Genomic DNA, 18,990 nt, shown 5'->3' on the forward strand with positions numbered 1-18,990 from the left:
TTCCGGCCAGCCTCAGTTTTTCCAGGATCTGGATAGCAAGGGATGGAGTTGAAATGGGATCTGAAGTCAAGTAGACAGACATTAGGATGAATTTATGTTGTGTTGGGGCCTGATTTCCCCAAGTGGATTAATTACTAATGGAATGTGATATATTCTTGGCATGTACAGGTACGGGGTGGGGCGCATCAAGGACAGTTAGCCCTATTCTCTGTCCACTTGTGGTTGGAAAAGGACTAACGTCCATGCATCCTTATCTCAGACTGTTCTCCTGGCCTCCTGTGGAAGACTAGACATCCCACTGTTGGCTCTAAAACCAGCTTTGTTCTCTTAAAAGGTTCAGACTTTTTAGAAAACAGTTGGCTGGAAGACCCTCCATGTCAGCATTCCAGAAGCATAACCTTAAAAACAAAGGACCACAAAAGTAGGCCCCCTTGGTGCTTTACCAGGGAGACCCCAGAAACTGACAGGACACCTCTCATTAGACAAGTGAATGCTATCAAAGGAATAATAGGCTGGTCTCAGCCATCCATCATGCAAAGGGCCATAAAATGATTGGGTTGAATTGTTTTAATTGTTCAAGTGTTTTCCTGCCAACTCTTCCGGTTTTAATGGAGCACTAGTTACATACAGGACATTGTGAATAAGAAATAGGGCCACCCACAAAGCTCTGCTGTTCATCATTTTGTCAGTGACCCAGAGGGAATTGAGACTGCTGTTCTTCATCACAAATTGAGAGCCTGTCTCACAATTTGTCATCCCCTCATTCAACAAATATTTTTTACTTCCTCTTATACATCAGGCACTGTGCAGGACACCAGGGACACAGCAGCAACTGAGAGTCAGGCTCTGATTACGATAAACGTGGCCCTCTCTGTGTAGCGTCCATGGTCCACTCTAGGCTGATCCTTTTTTGAGCCCTTAGCCCAGGGGTCCCCAAACTTTTTACACAAGGGGCCAGTTCACTGTTCCTCAGACCGTTGGAGGGCCGCCACATACAGTGCTCCTCTCACTGACCACCAATGAAAGAGGTGCCCCTTCCGGAAGTGCGGGGACCGGATAAATGGCCTCAGGGGGCCGCATGCAGCCTGCAGGCCATAGTTTGGGGGCACCTGCCTTAGCCAGACCTCCCGGCTTCCTCTGCTCTTAAGGCTTTCATCTGAAGTCTTACCTAGTGTTTCAGCTATAGCTATCTACTACTATAGAACAAATTTCCCAGGATTTAATGGCATAAAGCAAGCCACATTGATTTTCACAGTTTCTGTGGCCAAGACTCTGGCATGGCTTACCCGGCTCTCTGCTTTAGGATCTCTCAGAGTCTGCAGTCAAGGTGTCAGTGGCCTGTGGTCATCTTAAGGCTCTTCTGGGGAAAGACCTGCTCCCAAGCTCATGTGCTTGTTTAGATCCTCACAGGCTGTCAGACAAAGGGTCTCAGTTCCCAACTGACTATGGGCCAGAGGCATCCTCGGTGCTTTACCACATGAGCCCTCTCCTACAGGTCAGCTCACTTGATAAAGTGTGCAAGACAAGGCCACCAAAGCATTGATAGCAAGATGGGAGTCACAGTCTTTTGCACCAGGGTCTGAATACTGGCAGGTGAGGATAATGGGGGCCATCCAAGAAGCCTGCCTAACATGTTTGGTATCTGTCATTACCTTTTACCAGCAAAGAGCTATTGGGCTCTAAGCCTGAGGACTCAGCAGCTGCTATCCTTGTCAGCCATCCCCAACTCCAGAGCTGTATTGATTCTGTCTGGCTGAGAATAGGCAGAGCTGCAGATTCTGAAATGACTTACAGAACGAAGCCAAAGTGGTGAAAAGCGACAGGTGTGTGAGCCAGCTCAGGGACAGGCAGGTGGCTGTGCTGGAGGCTGGGGCTCTGGATGGCCCATGGAAATGGCAAAGAGGAGGGATTGTCCTGAAGGAACAAGTATGCCCATTTGGATTCCTCACAAGGAGAAGGATTCGAACTTAATTCTCAAGGGACTACCAGTGTCAAAAGAATTTGCTGTACAGGCTCATTTGTAAGTTAAGGCAGAGCTTTTCAACTGGTGTGCTGATGATCCCCTGAATTTTGGGGATGGGGTGAACTGGATCACCAGGCACATCACCTTCACGCCCAGCAGCTTCATCTGGGCCCCAGAGCTTCTCCAGTTGACACAAGCCAGGATGCAAAGAAGAATGAGAGGCACAGAGGGCAGGGGTCTTGTTGGTGCAGAGAGAACAGGAGAGGACCAGCCTGAGGCTGGCTGTCATGCTGGTGCCTTGGTCCCTCACTCAGGTGTAGAGTGTGGCTCCTAGTCTTTGCGCCCCTATCTCAGCCACCTCCTTGCGGCAGGTGAAGTTTTCCATTCTGGTTGTCGTCCATTATTGATGAGGCATAGAGAAGGCAGTGGTGAATAATTAAGCAGGTTTCAAGTGCTGATTGAACATTAAAGGGGAGGAAAGAAGGAAAATAAGAGAGCCAGGGAAAGAATTCCGAATTCCAGTTACACCAACAGGACACAATATATAAACACTTTCCATAATGTTCCAGAAGGCCTAGCAGGGTTTTTTGCGGTTTATCTCTTGATTTTAAGTCTTATGTGTGATGGTGGCTGTCTAGTTAATAATGGGAAAATCTCAAGCTTTCCACAGCAGTAGTGAAGATGATCAGGTCTTCTGCCTGTCCTGAGTGGTTCATGATTCCAAGTTACATTTTAAGGGTAATAGTGGGGGAAGTGGCTTCACCCATGATTGGGGAGAAATAAATGATAGGGGATGTTCAATCTGGATATTTGAGAATCAGCACCCAGTGATTTTCTATCTGTTAAATAAAGAATGGAAAGAAGAAAGTATTTTGAGAGATGCCCAGTGCTCTGAATTAAGAAGGAGTACCTCGATTATACAGTAGATGCAATCCAACTGGCAGCGAGAGGGGTCAGAAGCACCAGAACAAGCGAGAAGGGAAGGAAGTACCCAAGGGCAGCCTCCCCTGACCCTGTTCCTGCTCTGGTCTGTAGAGTTGTCCGCAGCACACGGAACTGTCCACTAGCATGGGGGCAGTTTCCAGCTGGCTGTCGTTCAAGTCCATTGCTTCTCTTTTTTTCTGCCTTTTGATCCTGTCACAACTTGTTAACTAAACAGGTGGACTCAGAGAGACCTGTCAGCATGCCTGATAAAGAGTTTGGTAAGAAAGGAGGCTGAAGCCATTGATTAGTCGGTACGTTCTGTGCCTTTCATCCCTCCTGTGTCCACACACTTCCCTTTGCCAGGGATCCTTGAGAGGTGGGTCGGCTCTGGGAGATCTCTCCACCTGCCTTCTGTCTTCTGCCTTCAGAACCACCTTGCCCACCTTGGTTTCCATAAGCTCCTTTTAGCCCAACTCTACCCATAATGCTTCTTTTTCTTTTAATTTTTTAAAGACTTTATTCATTTTAGGAAGGAGAGAGAGAGTGTGTGTGTAGGGGGTAGGAGCAGAAAGCATCAACTCCCATATGTGCCTTGACCGGGCAAGCCCAGGGTTTCGAACTGGCGACCTCTGCGTTCCAGTTTGACTCTTTATCCACTGAGCCACCACAGGTCGGGCTCTACCCATATTTCTTGACCTTCCTCCAGTCTGCTAAGGACCAGCAGATATGGTCCAGCTCTTGAACCCATTTGGGATGACTGTTGCTTTGGGTCACACTATGCTCGTCCTGGAGGCAGCTTTGTTTTCCGTGTTTGTGTAGCTGGTTTCCTCTATCCCCTTATTCAGATCAGAATGCAAGGATGTCAGAGGCACTCAGCACACAAGAAGAGTTGGTGAGGGGCCACTTCCAGTATCCCATGTCCCCAGAAGCGCAAGCCTTAGCTGGCCACAGAGTTCTCTTAGAATGCCCAGGTGCATTCTTACACAGGTCCTGAAAGAGCCTCTTTTTCTCAACACCCACCCCTTCCTTCCACATGAGCTGGTTGCTTTTTTCACAAGTTCTATAAACATAGCAGCATTTAGAGTGTGTGAAGGTTTCTGATAGCACCTCAGAACCGAGTTTATTTTCCCCAGAAATAGTAGGTGTCGCTGCCAGAAGGGGTAGGCCAGCCCCTCTTGAGAAACGTCAGGTGATAATGCTCGGCCAGTAACGCATGACTGCCGGCACCACCCGGGTGGGGAGGGGTTAATGTGGACGGGTCAGACACCCAGGAGGAGGTCACAGCTCCTGTTACAAGTTGCATTATTGACTGGGGCATCTAACACCACTGGAAACAACCTGCCAGGCAGGCACTGAGGTCAGGAGGTAGCCTCCGCTCACAAGTGGAAGCCCCAGAGCTGGCCCGGCTGCCCAGAAAGCACCCGTAACGATGGAGAATTTTTGGATGTACCAATTTGAGAGTCAGGAAGATGAGGTAGGTGGCTCCTCAGGCTTCAGCATGATGTTTACTGCTTTTCTTTCGCTTTTCTTCTAGTCCTGTCAGCCTGTAAATTGTTCTCTGTGGTAGCAGTAAGTGAACAGAGCAGGAATGGATCAGAAGAGAGGGCAGTATCCAGGACGGGAGAAATGTAATCAGCTCTGCCTGTTGTGTGGAAGTCCCAGATGACCTGCGGGGAGAAAAGGCTGTGTGGTCACTGAGAAAGATGGCATGCCTTTTGTTTTCTCTCCATCAGTGTTGGGTGCCTACTCTCTGTGGTCTAAGAAATGAGTTACTTAGAGCACTGTAGCTTCGTTTCTTGATCTGTGTTGTGTCTTTTGCTTCCATGATGTTAATTAAGATGCAGGGAGATTAGAGTCTCACGCATTAGAAACTGCTTTGCGAGTAAATGAGGTAATGAGCAAAACCTGCCCTGTACAGCACCGGGCACAGAGAAAGCTCTCCTGAACTGTGCTTAGCTGGTAGTGCATTATTCCAGCAGATAGTTTGCATCTCCTCATAGAAGCTAAGTGACTTTGGTTTTTCCTCTCACTGGCCGCAGGTCAGGTGGCCTGGGAATGAAAGTGCAGGAAGTCCATCAAGAATTGAATGAGGCTAGAAGGGAAATGCATAACAGACTCATTTGTTCATCACAAGTTGTAATGCATTTCAAATAAATACTGTGCGGTTGTTTCAAAGGGAATAAGAAAAACTCTGTTTATGGGTCAGCTTCATCAAATGATAAGTTAGCTCACCTTACAGTGATGACTCTGGTTCATAGTTAACTGATCAAATAAAATATTTTTGACCTTTGAGAGCATAGCTTCAGAAGCTGGAGCCCTTTTGATGGTGATAAAATGAATTATTTGTGTGGCACCCTCACTATGAAATCACACTCTTTGTGAGGAGATTGCTGCCATGCGAGGCTCCCTCTGAGGTTCACGGTGGTTCAGGTCTTCCAGCTGCAGCCCTTCGATGGGTTTCATGGACGTGGGGCTGGAAACGAGACCGCTCCCTGTGGGAACAGGGAGACGGAAATAGCAAAAATATTTTCACTGACAGTTATTTCAAAGTGTTCTGTTGGTATTAATTGAATTCATTACAAATGTATATATAAAACACTCCTTTAGGACCAGGCTATTATCATTTTAATGATATAATTATGCCCCTACCATGCCTATGCTCACTTTCCTACTTTACTACATTAAGGAAATACAAATGTGCATTGATTGTATAGTTTGAATTGAGAGTGAATAATTATGGATTTCTTAACCAATTTCAGTTTTCAGAAGCACAAACATAACTTGGAGCAAGGAAAAACTAATCATATGTTTGGGTTTTTTAAAAAATAATTCTAAGATAGAATAAGGTTAATTTAAAACCACTTACATCAGTGAGGAAAACAATGTATATTTAATTGAGCAAAGGGATAAAGCTGGATAAACCAATATACATAATGAAAAAGTTATTTGAGGACACGGGAACTAGATAAGCCCCACACAGTCCCTGAAACAGAAGTTTATCAGAAGAGCTGAAGTGTGTGCACTAGCTAACCGTACCTTGAAATTCCATATAGAAAAAGGAATGGAACCAGAATTCAGGCTGGAAAAGAATTGAATGATCAAGTACTTGATTACAGTCCATATGAAATATCACCTTGGAGAATACTTGTTCCTGCTGTGTCCACAGTACTTTTCTAATCATGTGAGGCACATGATTTGCAAGCACTGTCTACCAGTGAAAGGAGACAGACCATGATCAAGAACTAGACTGCGGACCTGGCAGGTTGGCTCAGTGGTAGAGCGTTGGCCAGGCGTTCAGGAGTCCCGGGTTTGATTCCCAGCCAGGGCACACAGGAGAAGCGTCCATCTGCTTCTCCACCCCTCCCACTCTCCTTCCTCTCTTCTCTCTCTTCCCCTCCCGCAGCCAAGGCTCCATTGGAGCAAAGCTGGCCCGGACGCTGAGGATGGCTCTGTGGCCTCTGCCTCAGGCACTAGAATGGCTCTGGTTGCAACAGAGCAACGCCCCAGATGGGCAGAGCATCGCCCCCTGGTGGGCATGCTGGGTGGATCCCGGTCCGGCGCATGCGGGAGTCTGTCTGACTGCCTCCCCGTTTCCAAATTCAGAAAAATACAAAAAGAATAAAAAATAAATAAATAAAAAATAAAAAAAGAACTAGACTGCATGGATGGACCTATAGGGTATTAATGCCCAGTGAAATAAGTCAGTCAGAGAAAGACAAATACCATATACATATCATACTTTCACTTATAGGTGGGATCTAAAGCACAAATCAAAATTGCAACAGACTCAGACACAGAGAGCAGAAGGGTGGTTGCCAGGAGGACTGGGAGAAAGAGAGGAAGGGCCTAACAAGGACAAACTGATAGTCACAAAATAGTCACAGGGATGTAAAGAACAGCATAGGGAATTTAGTCAGTAATACTAGGAAAACTGTGTATGGTGCCAGCTAGGGTGCTGGAAATATCAGGGGAACACTATGCAAAGTATATGATTGTCTAACCACAATGCTATACACCTGAAACCAATGCAGAATTAAATTGAAAAAAAAAAAGATATATTAATACCTAAAAAATAAAATAATGCTGTTATTTTTTTTTAATAATTTTATTTTTTTAATGGGGTGACATCAATAAATCAGGATACATATATTCAAAGATAACAAGTCCAGGTTATCTTGTCGTTCAATTATGTTGCATACCCACCACCCAAAGTCAGATTGTCCTCTGTCACCTTCTATCTTGTTTTCTTTGTGCCCCTCCCCACCCCCTTTCCCTCTCCCATTCCCCCCTCCCCCCCGTAACCACCACACTCTTATCAATGTCTCTTAGTTTCACTATTATGTCCCACCTACGTATGGAATATAATACAGTTCCTGGTTTTTTCTGATTTACTTATTTTGCTTCGTATCATGTTATCAAGATCCCACCATTTTGCTGTAAATGTTCCGATGTCATCATTTCTTATGGCTGAGTAGTATTCCATAGTGTATATGTGCCACATCTTCTTTATCCAGTCATCTATTGATGGGCTTTTTGGTTGTTTCCATGTCCTGGCCACTGTGAACAATGCTGCAATAAACATGGGGCTGCATGTGTCTTTACGTATCAATGTTTCTGAGTTTTTGGGATATATACCCAGTAGAGGTATTGCTGGGTCATAAGGTAGTTCTATTTTCAGTTTTTTGAGGAACCACCATACTTTCTTCCATAATGGTTGTACTACTTTACATTCCCACCAACAGTGTATGAGGGTTCCTTTTTCTCCACAGCCTCTCCAACATTTGCTATTACCTGTCTTGCTAATAACAGCTAATCGAACAGGTGTGAGGTGGTATCTCATTGCCGTTTTGATTTGCAAAATAATGCTGTTATTGAACATTTGCATTAAAAAGAAAAAAAGAGCCAATGAAGAGAATCCTGAAGTACATATGGGTACAAATATCCACATGAGCACATAAGTGCAGTGCTACATGTGTTCAGAGCCCCATGAACAAGGGGTGAGGGGTGGAGAAGTAGATGGGCGCCTCTCAGAGCTGTGTGCCTTGACAGGGAATCAAACCCAGGACATCCATACACAGGGCTCATGCTATACCTCTGGACATAAACTTATTTTGTGTTTCCTTTTCCTCTGATACAAAAGGGGTGGTGCCAGGCACCTCTCCACATATTCAACGTATTTATTGAACTCCTGTTGTATATTCTATCAGAAATCCTGCATTAAGTACTTGGAGAAGAAAGCATGTAAATTAATCAAAAATCCTGCCTTTAAAGGTGCTTATTAAAATACTGTAATTAAAATATATTATAAATGTTATATAGTATTATGATATTTTTATAAAACACAAAGGAAAAAGTGGTGCATCATACTGAGAATGGCACAGATAAAATACAAGCAAGTTTCATGGGAAATGGATGCCTTTCACTGGAAGATTGGAAAGACTTCGTGAGAGAAGTAACATTTGAAGTGGGCTTTTGGAGTCCAAAGGAGCGTAAACAAAGGCCCAGAGCAGAAACTCACAGGCTGTGTTGGGGGTGGGGGGGATAGAAAGTAGTTTCCTTTCTTTTGACTATAGAGAGTAAGAACTAGAAGGGGGAACGTGGCCAAGAAACAAAGGCCACACCCTGGAGTGCTTTCAATGCCAAGTGAAAGGTCTAGGATTTATTCTGTAAGCAGAAAAGGAACTGCTAACGTTTTTGAATACAGGAATGACTTGCTCAGAGCTTGTTAAAACTGTGTTTAAAAATGAGAGTTAATAGGCACTTCATCCAAAGTGTTTGGTTGTCAGTTTGGGCTGCTGTAAATAAGATGCTATAGAGTGATGGCTTAAACAACAGATATTCATTTCTCACAGTTCTGGTGCCTGGGAAGTCTAAGATAAGAGTCCAGTATGGTCAGCTTCTGGTGAGGACTCTCTTCCTGGTTTGCAGATGGCCGTCTTCCTGCTGTGTTCTCACGTGACAGAGCAGAGAGACAGGAAGCATGCTCTCTCATATCTCTTCTTATAAGGGCACTAATCCCACCATGAGGGCTCCATCCGCTTAGCCTAATTACTAACTCCAAAGCCCCTACCTTCTAATACCATCCAATTGAGGGTTTCAACATACGAATTTGAGGGGGACACAAACATACAGTCAACAACACTGGTAAAGAAGGTTCATGAGATCTTGGTACTCAGGTCTTATGCAGTATGTTGAGACTGTTTGGTGACTTAATTAAAAAAAGCACCTTATTCAGGTTCTTTGGGTTTTCCCACATAGGTGAAATTACTGTAAATAATTCAGTCCCAGATAGACTTCGTAAAATTGTATAATTTTTAAAGAATTGTTTTCTCCTACCCTTTACCGCAGCAAAAGTTTTGTCACTGACTTTCTTTGGAGGAAAGGGACCAGCACGTACTGGAACTCATCAAAGTTAGCTAAAGTTGGCTGGGGTCTTTAACCACATGTCCAAAACAGCAGAGAGTCTTGGTCTGTCGTGGTCACATGCCCATGTTATAAATTAACACTAGAATGATGCATATGCACGTGATTATCTTTTATAAATCAATCATCACAACAGCATCACTCTCACACTCATCGTCCAAAACGCTGTCCTGAGTGGCAGACAGTGCACATGCCAGCAATTGCAGACAACTGTTGCATTTACTGCCCAGTCAGCTAGTAATGATCTGCTCTTACCAAGATGCCGGTAAGAGCCTTGGGGCTTAGAAATTAATTTAGAGTCTTTGCATTATGATTATACAGAGCCCTTTGTGTGCTTTTTAAATTTTATCCATGAATAAAATTTTAATTAAAAAAAAAGAAAACAAGTAGATGAGAGAAAGAAAACATCCCCATGAGTGTGTTTTTGTTGCGAGTGCTCTCCCAAAGGGGTGAAATCATTTTTATAATTGTTAGAATCTAAAAAGACTTAATAGGTATTGGTGCAGTGCTTTGTACATGCCCAGGCACTGAGCTGATCCCAGTGCGTGTTGTCACCAATTAAACCTCATGTCAGTCCCAGGAGGTGGGTAATAACTGTTTTCCCCTGTACTCAGGATCAGAGCTGTGAGTGGTCAAGCCAGAATTCAGATCTAGTCAGCAGAGACTGGGCAGTTAACCACTTCACTATCCTAAAACCTAAGTTACAATTTTACTTGTTCTGCCACAATATCAAATTAGAATATCAAAGTCCATTTCAATGGAGAAATATAACCTGTGTTCCCTGTAATCATAGTAGCTTTTGAAAATGGACCTGATATTAGAAAGCCAGGACATGGTACGTATGAAGATTAGATCCAATGTCTTAGAAATAATTTTTTTTTTTTTTTACTTTTGCCAGCCAACAGGCTTTGTTTCAGGGCCTTGCAAGTCCAGCCTTGTGTCAGGAAAAGCTTCCCTGCCCCTGCCAAACGGGGATATGGTCTCTCCCTCCACCCCTCCCCCTGCTCTCTGTTCACACCTGTTATGGCAGCTGTCATGTCACGTTTTAACCACAGGGGACAGGAATGTTTTAAAGAATCATTGCGCCTGACCTGTGGTGGCGCAGTGAATCAAGTGTTGACCTGGAATGCTGAGGTTGCCAGTTCGAAACCCTGGGCTTGCCTGGTCAAGGCACATATGGGAGTTGATGCTTCCTGCTCCTCCCTCCCCCTTCTCTCTCTCTCTCTCTCTCTCATTCTCTCTTCTCTCTAAAAATTAATAAAAGTAAAAAAAAAAAAAAAAAGAATCATTGCATAAATGTGTTTTAAGAAGACTACTTTAAAATTAATTTACTTGAAAATCAGAAAAAAACAAGAACTACATGATTCCATACATTGGTGGAACATAAAAATGAGACTAAGAGACATGGACAAGAGTGTGGTGGTTACCAGGGGTGGGGGGAGGGAGGACAGGGGGAGAGTTAGGGGGAGGGGGAGGGGCACAGAGAACTAGATAGAGGGTGGCGAAGGACAATCTGACTTTGGGCGAGGGGTATGCAACATAATTTAATGACAAAATAACCTAGACATGTTTTCTTTGAATATATGTACCCTGATTTATTAATGTCATCCCATTACCATTAATAAAAATTTATTTAAAAATAAAAAAAAATAAATAAAAAAAAATAAAATTAATTTACTTGAAACGAGGACCAAAATATCAAAGTAAGTATGGGGAAGAGGGAGTTTGATTAGATCTTTATCTTGAAAAACAATACTAAAAATTATAAATATAAGCTGCTTCATTTCTCCTTTACTAGCAACATGTATGTAGGTTATAGTTCCAACAATATGAACATTCTTAAAGAAGAATTATTGAGTTGGGGAGTTGTAATTTTCTTTCAGAAAAAGTCACTCAGTCACACAACAGGAGATAGCTTTCCTCAGTTCACACGTAGCTCTGGCAGCATGGTCGGAAAGGGTCCTTTCAATCACGAGGAGGACCATTCAGCAAAAATATGTAAGAGCTGACTTGGCTTTCCCAGGACCCTCTCTTTATTATTTACCTTCCAGAGCACCTCCAACATCATCATCCTTCCCATTTTTATGTTCTTAAGGTTAACTGATGTAACTGCACCAACTCCTTGATTATCTGTTGCTGGTGGTAGCTGGTTTGAGCAATTCTTCAGCTTTGCCTTCAGCATTAGAAAAATTCTGCTTTATATTCATTTTTTCAATATTTTTACTTCTCTGAAATATCTATACTGTTTTTGGAGGGGTTATTTTTTGTTTCTGTTTTTGCCTTGTAATGCCAGGTGGTCCCAATTGTCAACAGAGACCAGCTGACAAAGACACGGACCAGGTTCAGGCGTCCCCAAACTACGGCCCGCGGGCCACATGCGGCCCCCAGAGGCCATTTATCCGGCCCCCTGCCACACTTCCGGAAGGGGCACCTCTTTCATTGGTGGTCAGTGAGAGGAGCACTGAATGTGGCGGCCCTCCAATGGTCTGAGGGACAGTGAACTGGCCCCCTGTGTAAAAAGTTTGGGGACCCCTGCTAGTAGATGCTAGTGTTTGGGGAAGAGGACTGTTCAGGTGGACACTGACACTGAGCCGCCGGCCCTCTGGTGGCTCTTCCTGTGTTATGCTGACTTTTTTTTCCTCAGGGACCAGGCAGTGGCGACTGCTTACAGAGGACACCCTGCGTGTATTTCTAGGTCTGTCTCATCTGCTGGGCCAGTAGCTCCTTGGGCACGAGGAGGAATCCGGGCTTCTTCAGACGTTGTCAGCACTTCCGTATTAAATAAATGAATGACTGGGCAGGTAGAACTCATGTTTTTGTGTCTTCTGACTAACATTCCTCCAAAATGTTTTCAGGATCTCTGGACACCTTTCAAAATCCACTGCTTTGCTCCTAGCCCTGCCTCAGTCCTTGGGTGTTTCTGACAAGAACACTACCCATTTGGGGAGAGCCAGGCCTTCAGCCTCGATTTGAGGTCCTCTCATTATCTTCCCATCAGCTTTTCCAGGTTGTAACCTCCCTGGCCCTTTAGCTCATGCCTCAGCTCCCTCAGAGCTGAGCTCCCACCTCCCTATTTCTGCTTCCAGTACCGTCCCCTTATCCCTATCCCATCCCATCCTTCCCAGGAAGCATTGCCTGTTACACACCCCTCTCCTCCTGCAGAATTGCTCCCTCCCAACCTCGGGTCCCCACTGACAGATTATATCCTCGCCACCTGCCGCAGCCCTGCCTTCACATGTCTGCCTCCTCTCGTTGTCGAGAAAGGGGTAGGGGACAGAACCACATCTTTCCTCTGTTTCTGGCCCACTGTTAGGAACACAGATAGGCACTGGCATTCTGTTGAGACAATAAATGAATAACAACAGTTACAGTAGTTACTGGTGTGCTGCTCTTCTTCCCTACAAGTATAGCCTGAAAGTTCCATCAGCTGCTTGTGTCATCCCTTGCCACCAGTAATGCAGCATTCAGCCCCTGGAGAGGTTCAGTCAGGATTTAAATGAATAATCCACTTTCCCTTTGGGTGCTTTTGCATCCTTAATCCACATCTGACCTGTGAACTACCCACCTCTCAGCCTGGTGTTGAAGAACCCAAGTCTTAAGGCAGAGAGCTCTACTGGGGGAAACCCCAGAGCTGTCACTGTAAATTTAGACCATTGTTATAGAGAATCTGCTAGAACAGTCTACAGAAGACAATCTGAAGAAGACAAGTTGTTAAGCTTAAGGAGACCTCCTGTAATTACTCAGAACAGGAAGTTGTTGAGTCATCTTTGAACACTACCTCTTATAACTGTCCCATATGGCACTTACATTTGTGAATTTCTTAGCCAAGTTTCTTTCTCACAATTGATCCCATTTACCTAAAATTGAAGATTGATCTAGTAACACAGATGGCATGAGACTACAGACAGAGAACTACGTAATAATCATGTTCACTTTTGAATCCTATTTCAGTGGTTAAAATTTGCCTCCAATATAGTCTTTGGAAGTAAAATGTATCTAATTTCTGGTTTTCTCTCCACTTTGGAGAGTAAGGGGTAAAGGGCTTTTAAAGCAGATGTTTGAGATGTGTTGATTTAACACCGTTGTCTGGGCTCCCTGGAGGCTGTGTCAGCTCCACAGGCGTTTGCCCACTCTGACTCTGTCAGCAGCGGGTGCTGAGCAGTAGGCCTTCCCGGGGTGGGGGTGGGGGTGTTCGCTCTCATTTTGGGACTGCTTTCTGCCTCAGAAAAGCTTTGCTGGTTCTAAGGTCAGGATCTTCACAGGTAAAAACCATCTCTCTAATTTGAAATGTAGATTCAACATTCTATACCGAACAGCATAGGGGTGCAATATCACAAAGGGGCTTGCCACTCACCACTGAAAAACAAGGAAAGAGTAGTCGTGGTTGATCTACTTTTGTGCAAGTTGGATAACGTGGTGAAGCAGCAAACCACATTAAGATAATTTATTCAGTAAATGTTTACTGAATACCTACTGTTTCTGAGACTCAAGGCTGGGCATTTGGATTACAAAGATGAATGAGACAAGATCCCTGTCTCAGAGCTCTTGAGGGGAGGGCACACATACACAGTCACAAGAAAATGAGGAAACCTGACACATGCCATCAGGGAGACCGTACCGTGAATAGAGTAAGGGAGTTTCGGCAAGTTGAGTGCTTTCAAATTGCACGTAGAATGTAGGAGACAAGGGGGGAGAACTCTCTGGATGGAGGGGATTAACTGCACATACATGCAAATGGAAGGAAACACGAGTGCGCTCATTGTGTGCAGAAGGCTGGTGCACTGAGTGTCTGAGAGGAAGTGGGCCCGGATAAAGGTGGGAGCGGGTCCCCTGGGAGCCTCATGAGGGCAGTGCTGGCCACAGTGGCGTTTGTGCCTCTTCTCAGTGTTCTGTGATGGGCGCCCAGCACTGGTCACTTAGCATTCCTCTGGGGTCTGGTCTGCCTCTTCCACACCACCAGGTACTGTTTGGATAACCTGTCTTCTCAAATCATTCTGAGATGATCTGATGCCCGCGACATTGCAAAGAATCCATTTTCAGAAGATTTGCAACAGAAAATAAACAGTAACTGCAGGACTCTTTTGAAGGGTTGCTGTTTTTTTAATGAAGGTGTCACACCACCTTTCAAACCAAATAATTAAAGAAAAACCAGCTGTACTAGCTTCTCTGGGGACTAGACCCTTAAAATCTTTGTACCAGAGAAAAGTACTTGGGTTGGGGGGGGGGCGGTCGGGGTGGGAGGGGAGAAACATAAATGTCTAAGGAAGATCTTTAAATTTGAAAAATTGATAAATTTTAAAGGCATTAAATTTTCATAAAGAGTTTTAAGACATTAATTTTGAGTAGGCCAGAGAATGAACTCAGCAAGCACCCACCAACTCTCTTGGGTGCCAACTGAAAATTTCTGTGTTTCTTTTTAAAGGCGTACAAGGCTGTTTTCTTGCTTCCAGCAGCTGTGGGGTCTGGATGCTTTATGTCTGCTACTTCCCTGTGCCCTTCTCTTGGTTTTACTGTGGAGCAGCTGCTTTCTGCATGTGGAGGTCTCAGAGACTCAGTGGTCCTCACCTCCCTGATCAGAATCAGGACCATGGGCTCATGGAAAATAAACCCAGGCCTCATAGCAATAGGCCAGGACCGTACACCGTCTCAGTGTGAAGAATTCTTCATTTCACCATGTCCTTTTTTAGTTTGTTTGGTGTCTCTGTGTTTCATGTAATTCAGACTTTTTGGAAAGGATTCATTTTTATTTATGATGTCACATACTGCTCACGGAGGTCCCCTTATATATTAATGTGCCCCCACCCCTCCCAAACATCACTGCTTTGTGGCACATTCTCCCTTTTCACACAGAGGTATTTTACCCATGTCTGTGCCTTGGCCTCTTCAAGGGGAACAGTCAGTGAGAGCAGATGAGATTCAAGCAACGATTACTGTTACTGTTATGTTGCTTCCGTTTGCCAGGACTTACCTCCCCTCACTCACAGCCCTACAGTTCTTCAGAGGATATGTCTTTGTGTGGGTTCATAAATAAAACCGAATCCTGTTTTATGTCCTCTATCAAACATCACTAACAAACTGTGAAGCAGTGCATTCTTACTCTCAGAGGGCCATCGCTACAGAATTTTTAAGCATCCCCATGGCTCACTTGAAGATCCCTTTCATCTCCCAGGATTTCAGGAGCATACAGAAATGTTCAGGTATTGGCTAGGGGGGTTTTCAAAGCCTGGATTCGTCCCAGCCCTGTGCTTGCTTGCTTGGTCATTTATGCAGCAGGTATTTATGGAGCGTGTGCCATGTCTCAGTGCTGGCCTGGAGCTGCGTGTTTCCTGCCTGTGCTAGGAGCCGAGCCCATCGCCGCGGGCATCACACACCCGATGGGGGCCGTACACCCCGATCCTGTTTTCCTAAGCCTTATTTTATTCATTGAAGTTTAAAAAAATTTTAAATCACAGTTGACATAGAAGATTATCTTAGTTTCAGGTGTATAACATAGTTATTCAACATTTATATACCTTACAAAGTGATCACCCCAATAAGTCTAGTCACCACACATAGTTAAATCATACAGAATTTGTTGTTCTCTGACTTATTTTACTTAGCATAATACCCTTTAGGGTCCCTTCATTTTGTCACAAATGGCAATATTTCATTCTTTTCATGGCTTAGCATTACATTATTCCAGTGTGGTGTGTGTGTGTGTGTGTGTGTGTGTGTGTGTGTAAGCGTACGCACACGCACACGTGCTGTGTATTGCAACTTCTTGATCCATTTATCTGTCAGTGGACACTGAGGTTGCTTCTGTATCTTGGCTATTGTAATAATGCAGCAGTGAACATGGGGGTGCATATATCTTTTGAATTCATGTTTTTTGTCTTCTTTGGACAAATACCCAAAAGTGGAATTGCTTTCTATCATTTAACAGAATTTTGAAACTTTTCTAAGATTAGCCAAAGTAATGTTGTTTGGATGCGGAAGTTTCTCTGACTTTTCAGTGGCTTATGGTTTAAATCAGAAAAAATATTTGAAGTCTGAACTGACTAAACTGACTAGGAAAATACAGGCAGTACAATTTCCAGTCATCAGAATGACTCCCAGCTGCTGCTTTAAAATATATATGTTGTAATTTTTACTTTTTCACTCAGATCTTCTTGGGCAGGTGATCTTATACAGCATTTAGCACCCAACATCAACAAGAAAAAGATGTTTAAAGCACAAACTTGCGTGCATCACCATTGGGTTTTTCATCTAGAGCTTTAAGTTTGAAGTTCAACTTTTGCTGCATTTAAACACTTGGCTTTAAGGGTGGGGTGTGGCGTAGCTGAGCTCTAAGGGCTCCTTTGAAACATGGCAGAAATTTAAAAGAAAGCTTGACAAACCCGGCCCTTTCCTGAGAAGTTTTCTCAGCCAGTTGTGTGCAGCTCTCTCCTGGGTCCTCTTGTCGCCCCACAGGCCGGTGCACCCCAGTCCCTCAGGTTCTCACTGTGTTGTTCCCTTGCTGTGTTCCAGTCTCCCTCTCCAGGCAGTTCCTCGCCCCTGGGCGCAGAGTCTTCGAGTACACCCCTCCATCCCAGTGACCCCGCGGAAGCCTCCACCAACAAAGAGGTAGGGTGCCATTTCATTTCAAAAGTCATCAGCCCATTTTTTTTCCATTCTGCTTCTGGTTTATGCCTTCTCCAGCCTCCCACAGAGTTTCTACCCCAAAGTATCCTGGGGAGAAAAAGTCTATCTTCTCCTCTCCAGGGTGGGATGCAGCAATTAAAGTCATACTGTCCAATTCGGTAGCTGCTAGCCACAGGTGTCTATTTTAATTGATAAATGCAATGAAAATTTCACTCCTGCAGGCACACTAGGCACACGTCAATCACCTGTAGCCCCATACCACTAGTGGCTACTGTTCTGTACAGGGGAGATTACAGAACATTGCACCAGTGCAGAAAATTCCCTTGGACAGTGTTGGCTGTAGGGCATCAAACACACTCTGTAGCAGCCATCTTTCTTGTGTTTCAGGTCTCAGGTACCATGTGGTTTGGAAAATGGGTTGATTTTTTAAAATAACCCCTTATTTCTGAGCCGAGTGAAATATCCTTCATGATGACAGGGTGACCAGGTTTGTCTGTGGTGGTTCTGGCTCACAGCTGTGTCCTACGGCATACCTGGTCAGCACCCCTTCTCACTCTTTAGAGCAGTGCTGTCCAGAGAACCAGCTGCAACACTGGAAATGTTCTGTTCCTGTCTTGTCCTCTATGGTAGTCACCAGCCATGTGTGACTGGCAAGCCCTCAGCATGTGGCTAATGGTACTGAGGACCTGAATTTTCCATTTTATTCAGTTTCAATTAACTAAAATAGCCATGTGCAGCAGGGGGCTCTTGGACAGTGCAGCCCTGAAGTGTGCCTTTGGACAACAAATCATACTGTCGCCTTACCTAGGGAGCCCAAACTGAGCTCTGGCAGAGGATATGTGAACAGGAAGACGCTGCTTGCTCCCACTAGGGTCTCTTGGGCTAAAAAGGGCAGGTGTTTTCCCCTGAGGCTTGCTGCCGCCTCCTCCAGCACCTGCGTCTTGCGACACCCAGCTCACTGCCTCCCCCACCTCATTATAAGCTAGCATCAGACAGACAGATATTGGCCTGCTTCACAATCTGTGGGTGGGCTCAGCTCGCTCTAAATATAGTGGCTGCCTAGTTGACGCTGAGGATATATGTTTAGGAGGCAAACCACACAATGAATGATTGGATTGTCTCATTTCCCCCCATTTTGCTAATAATTTTCAATTAAATAGCAATGGAAGAAAGCAAACTCCATTTAGGTCTGGGTGGCAGAGCACTTCTAAAGGGAGCCCAGGTTGAAATTTATATTTGAAGTATCATTGACTGCATATACATGTACCGTTATATATTCATGCAGGGGGGAAGTAACTCTGTTCATAGTCAACCAAGCAAACACAAGGAGACCTTCTCTGAAGCAGCATTAGAATTTAGATTTGAAATATATTCTGTCCTCCCTTGGTCTTGATCCTCAAACCACAGGCTTCAGGACTAAAGGAACGGGACTAATGGGGTCACAGTTCCTGCTGCCCCGACTCCCACAGCTTTGCCGTATATCTCACTCACAGCACACAGAGCGGGGAGAACAAATGTCAGGAAGGAAAGAGAGGCAGCCGCAACGATAATAATAACAGCAATGAGCACCAGGCCAGACAAATCAGATAGTACTTCATTTAATCCTTAAAATAATTCTCTGAGTAGGAATTATTGTCTTTATGGGTTAGCTGAGGAAGCTTAGAGGTTGAAAACTTATCTGAGGTCCCAGGGCTTACAACTGGTGGGACCAGGCTTTGAACCCAGAGCGCCTGTGGGCCCAGGTTCCTAACACCAGGATCTGCTGTCCTTAGGGTGAAAGTGCTTGTAGGTCACACACTGAATGAACAAGGTGGCTTGTGCATTATTATTCCAGTCGTCAGGCCTCCAGGTTCTGCACATTGGTAGTGTGACCTTCTGGAAAACCCCAAATATGTTGGCCTTTATCTTCTTGAATGTGGTTTTATTAATTTTTGAATGTTAAGGATTAACTAATGTTCATCTCTGCCCACATGTGAGAAAATAAAGGCCTGATCAGAGATCTGAACAGTCAACATTTGATTATTCATCAGCTATAATAAGCAAGGCAAATTTGTTAGTTT

At 44.5% G+C, this 18,990-nt stretch overlaps 1 protein-coding gene across 6 annotated transcripts in view; it reads left to right on the forward strand.

Moving 5' to 3' along the window:
* Nucleotides 1–18,990, forward strand: part of APBA1 (amyloid beta precursor protein binding family A member 1) — a 231,849-nt gene that overhangs the window by 175,057 nt on the left and 37,802 nt on the right. For 5 of the 6 annotated variants that reach the window (XM_066368017.1, XM_066368019.1, XM_066368016.1 and 2 more), the window contains one exon: nucleotides 16,817–16,912. The exons of the other annotated variant lie outside the window; for it this stretch is intronic. In XM_066368017.1, coding sequence (XP_066224114.1) covers nucleotides 16,817–16,912 — 96 coding nt within the window. The remainder of the gene's footprint in view (nucleotides 1–16,816; nucleotides 16,913–18,990) is intronic. 6 annotated transcript variants of the gene reach the window in all.

Source organism: Saccopteryx leptura, chromosome 2 (assembly GCF_036850995.1).
Source record: "Saccopteryx leptura isolate mSacLep1 chromosome 2, mSacLep1_pri_phased_curated, whole genome shotgun sequence".
NCBI lineage: Eukaryota > Metazoa > Chordata > Mammalia > Chiroptera > Emballonuridae > Saccopteryx > Saccopteryx leptura.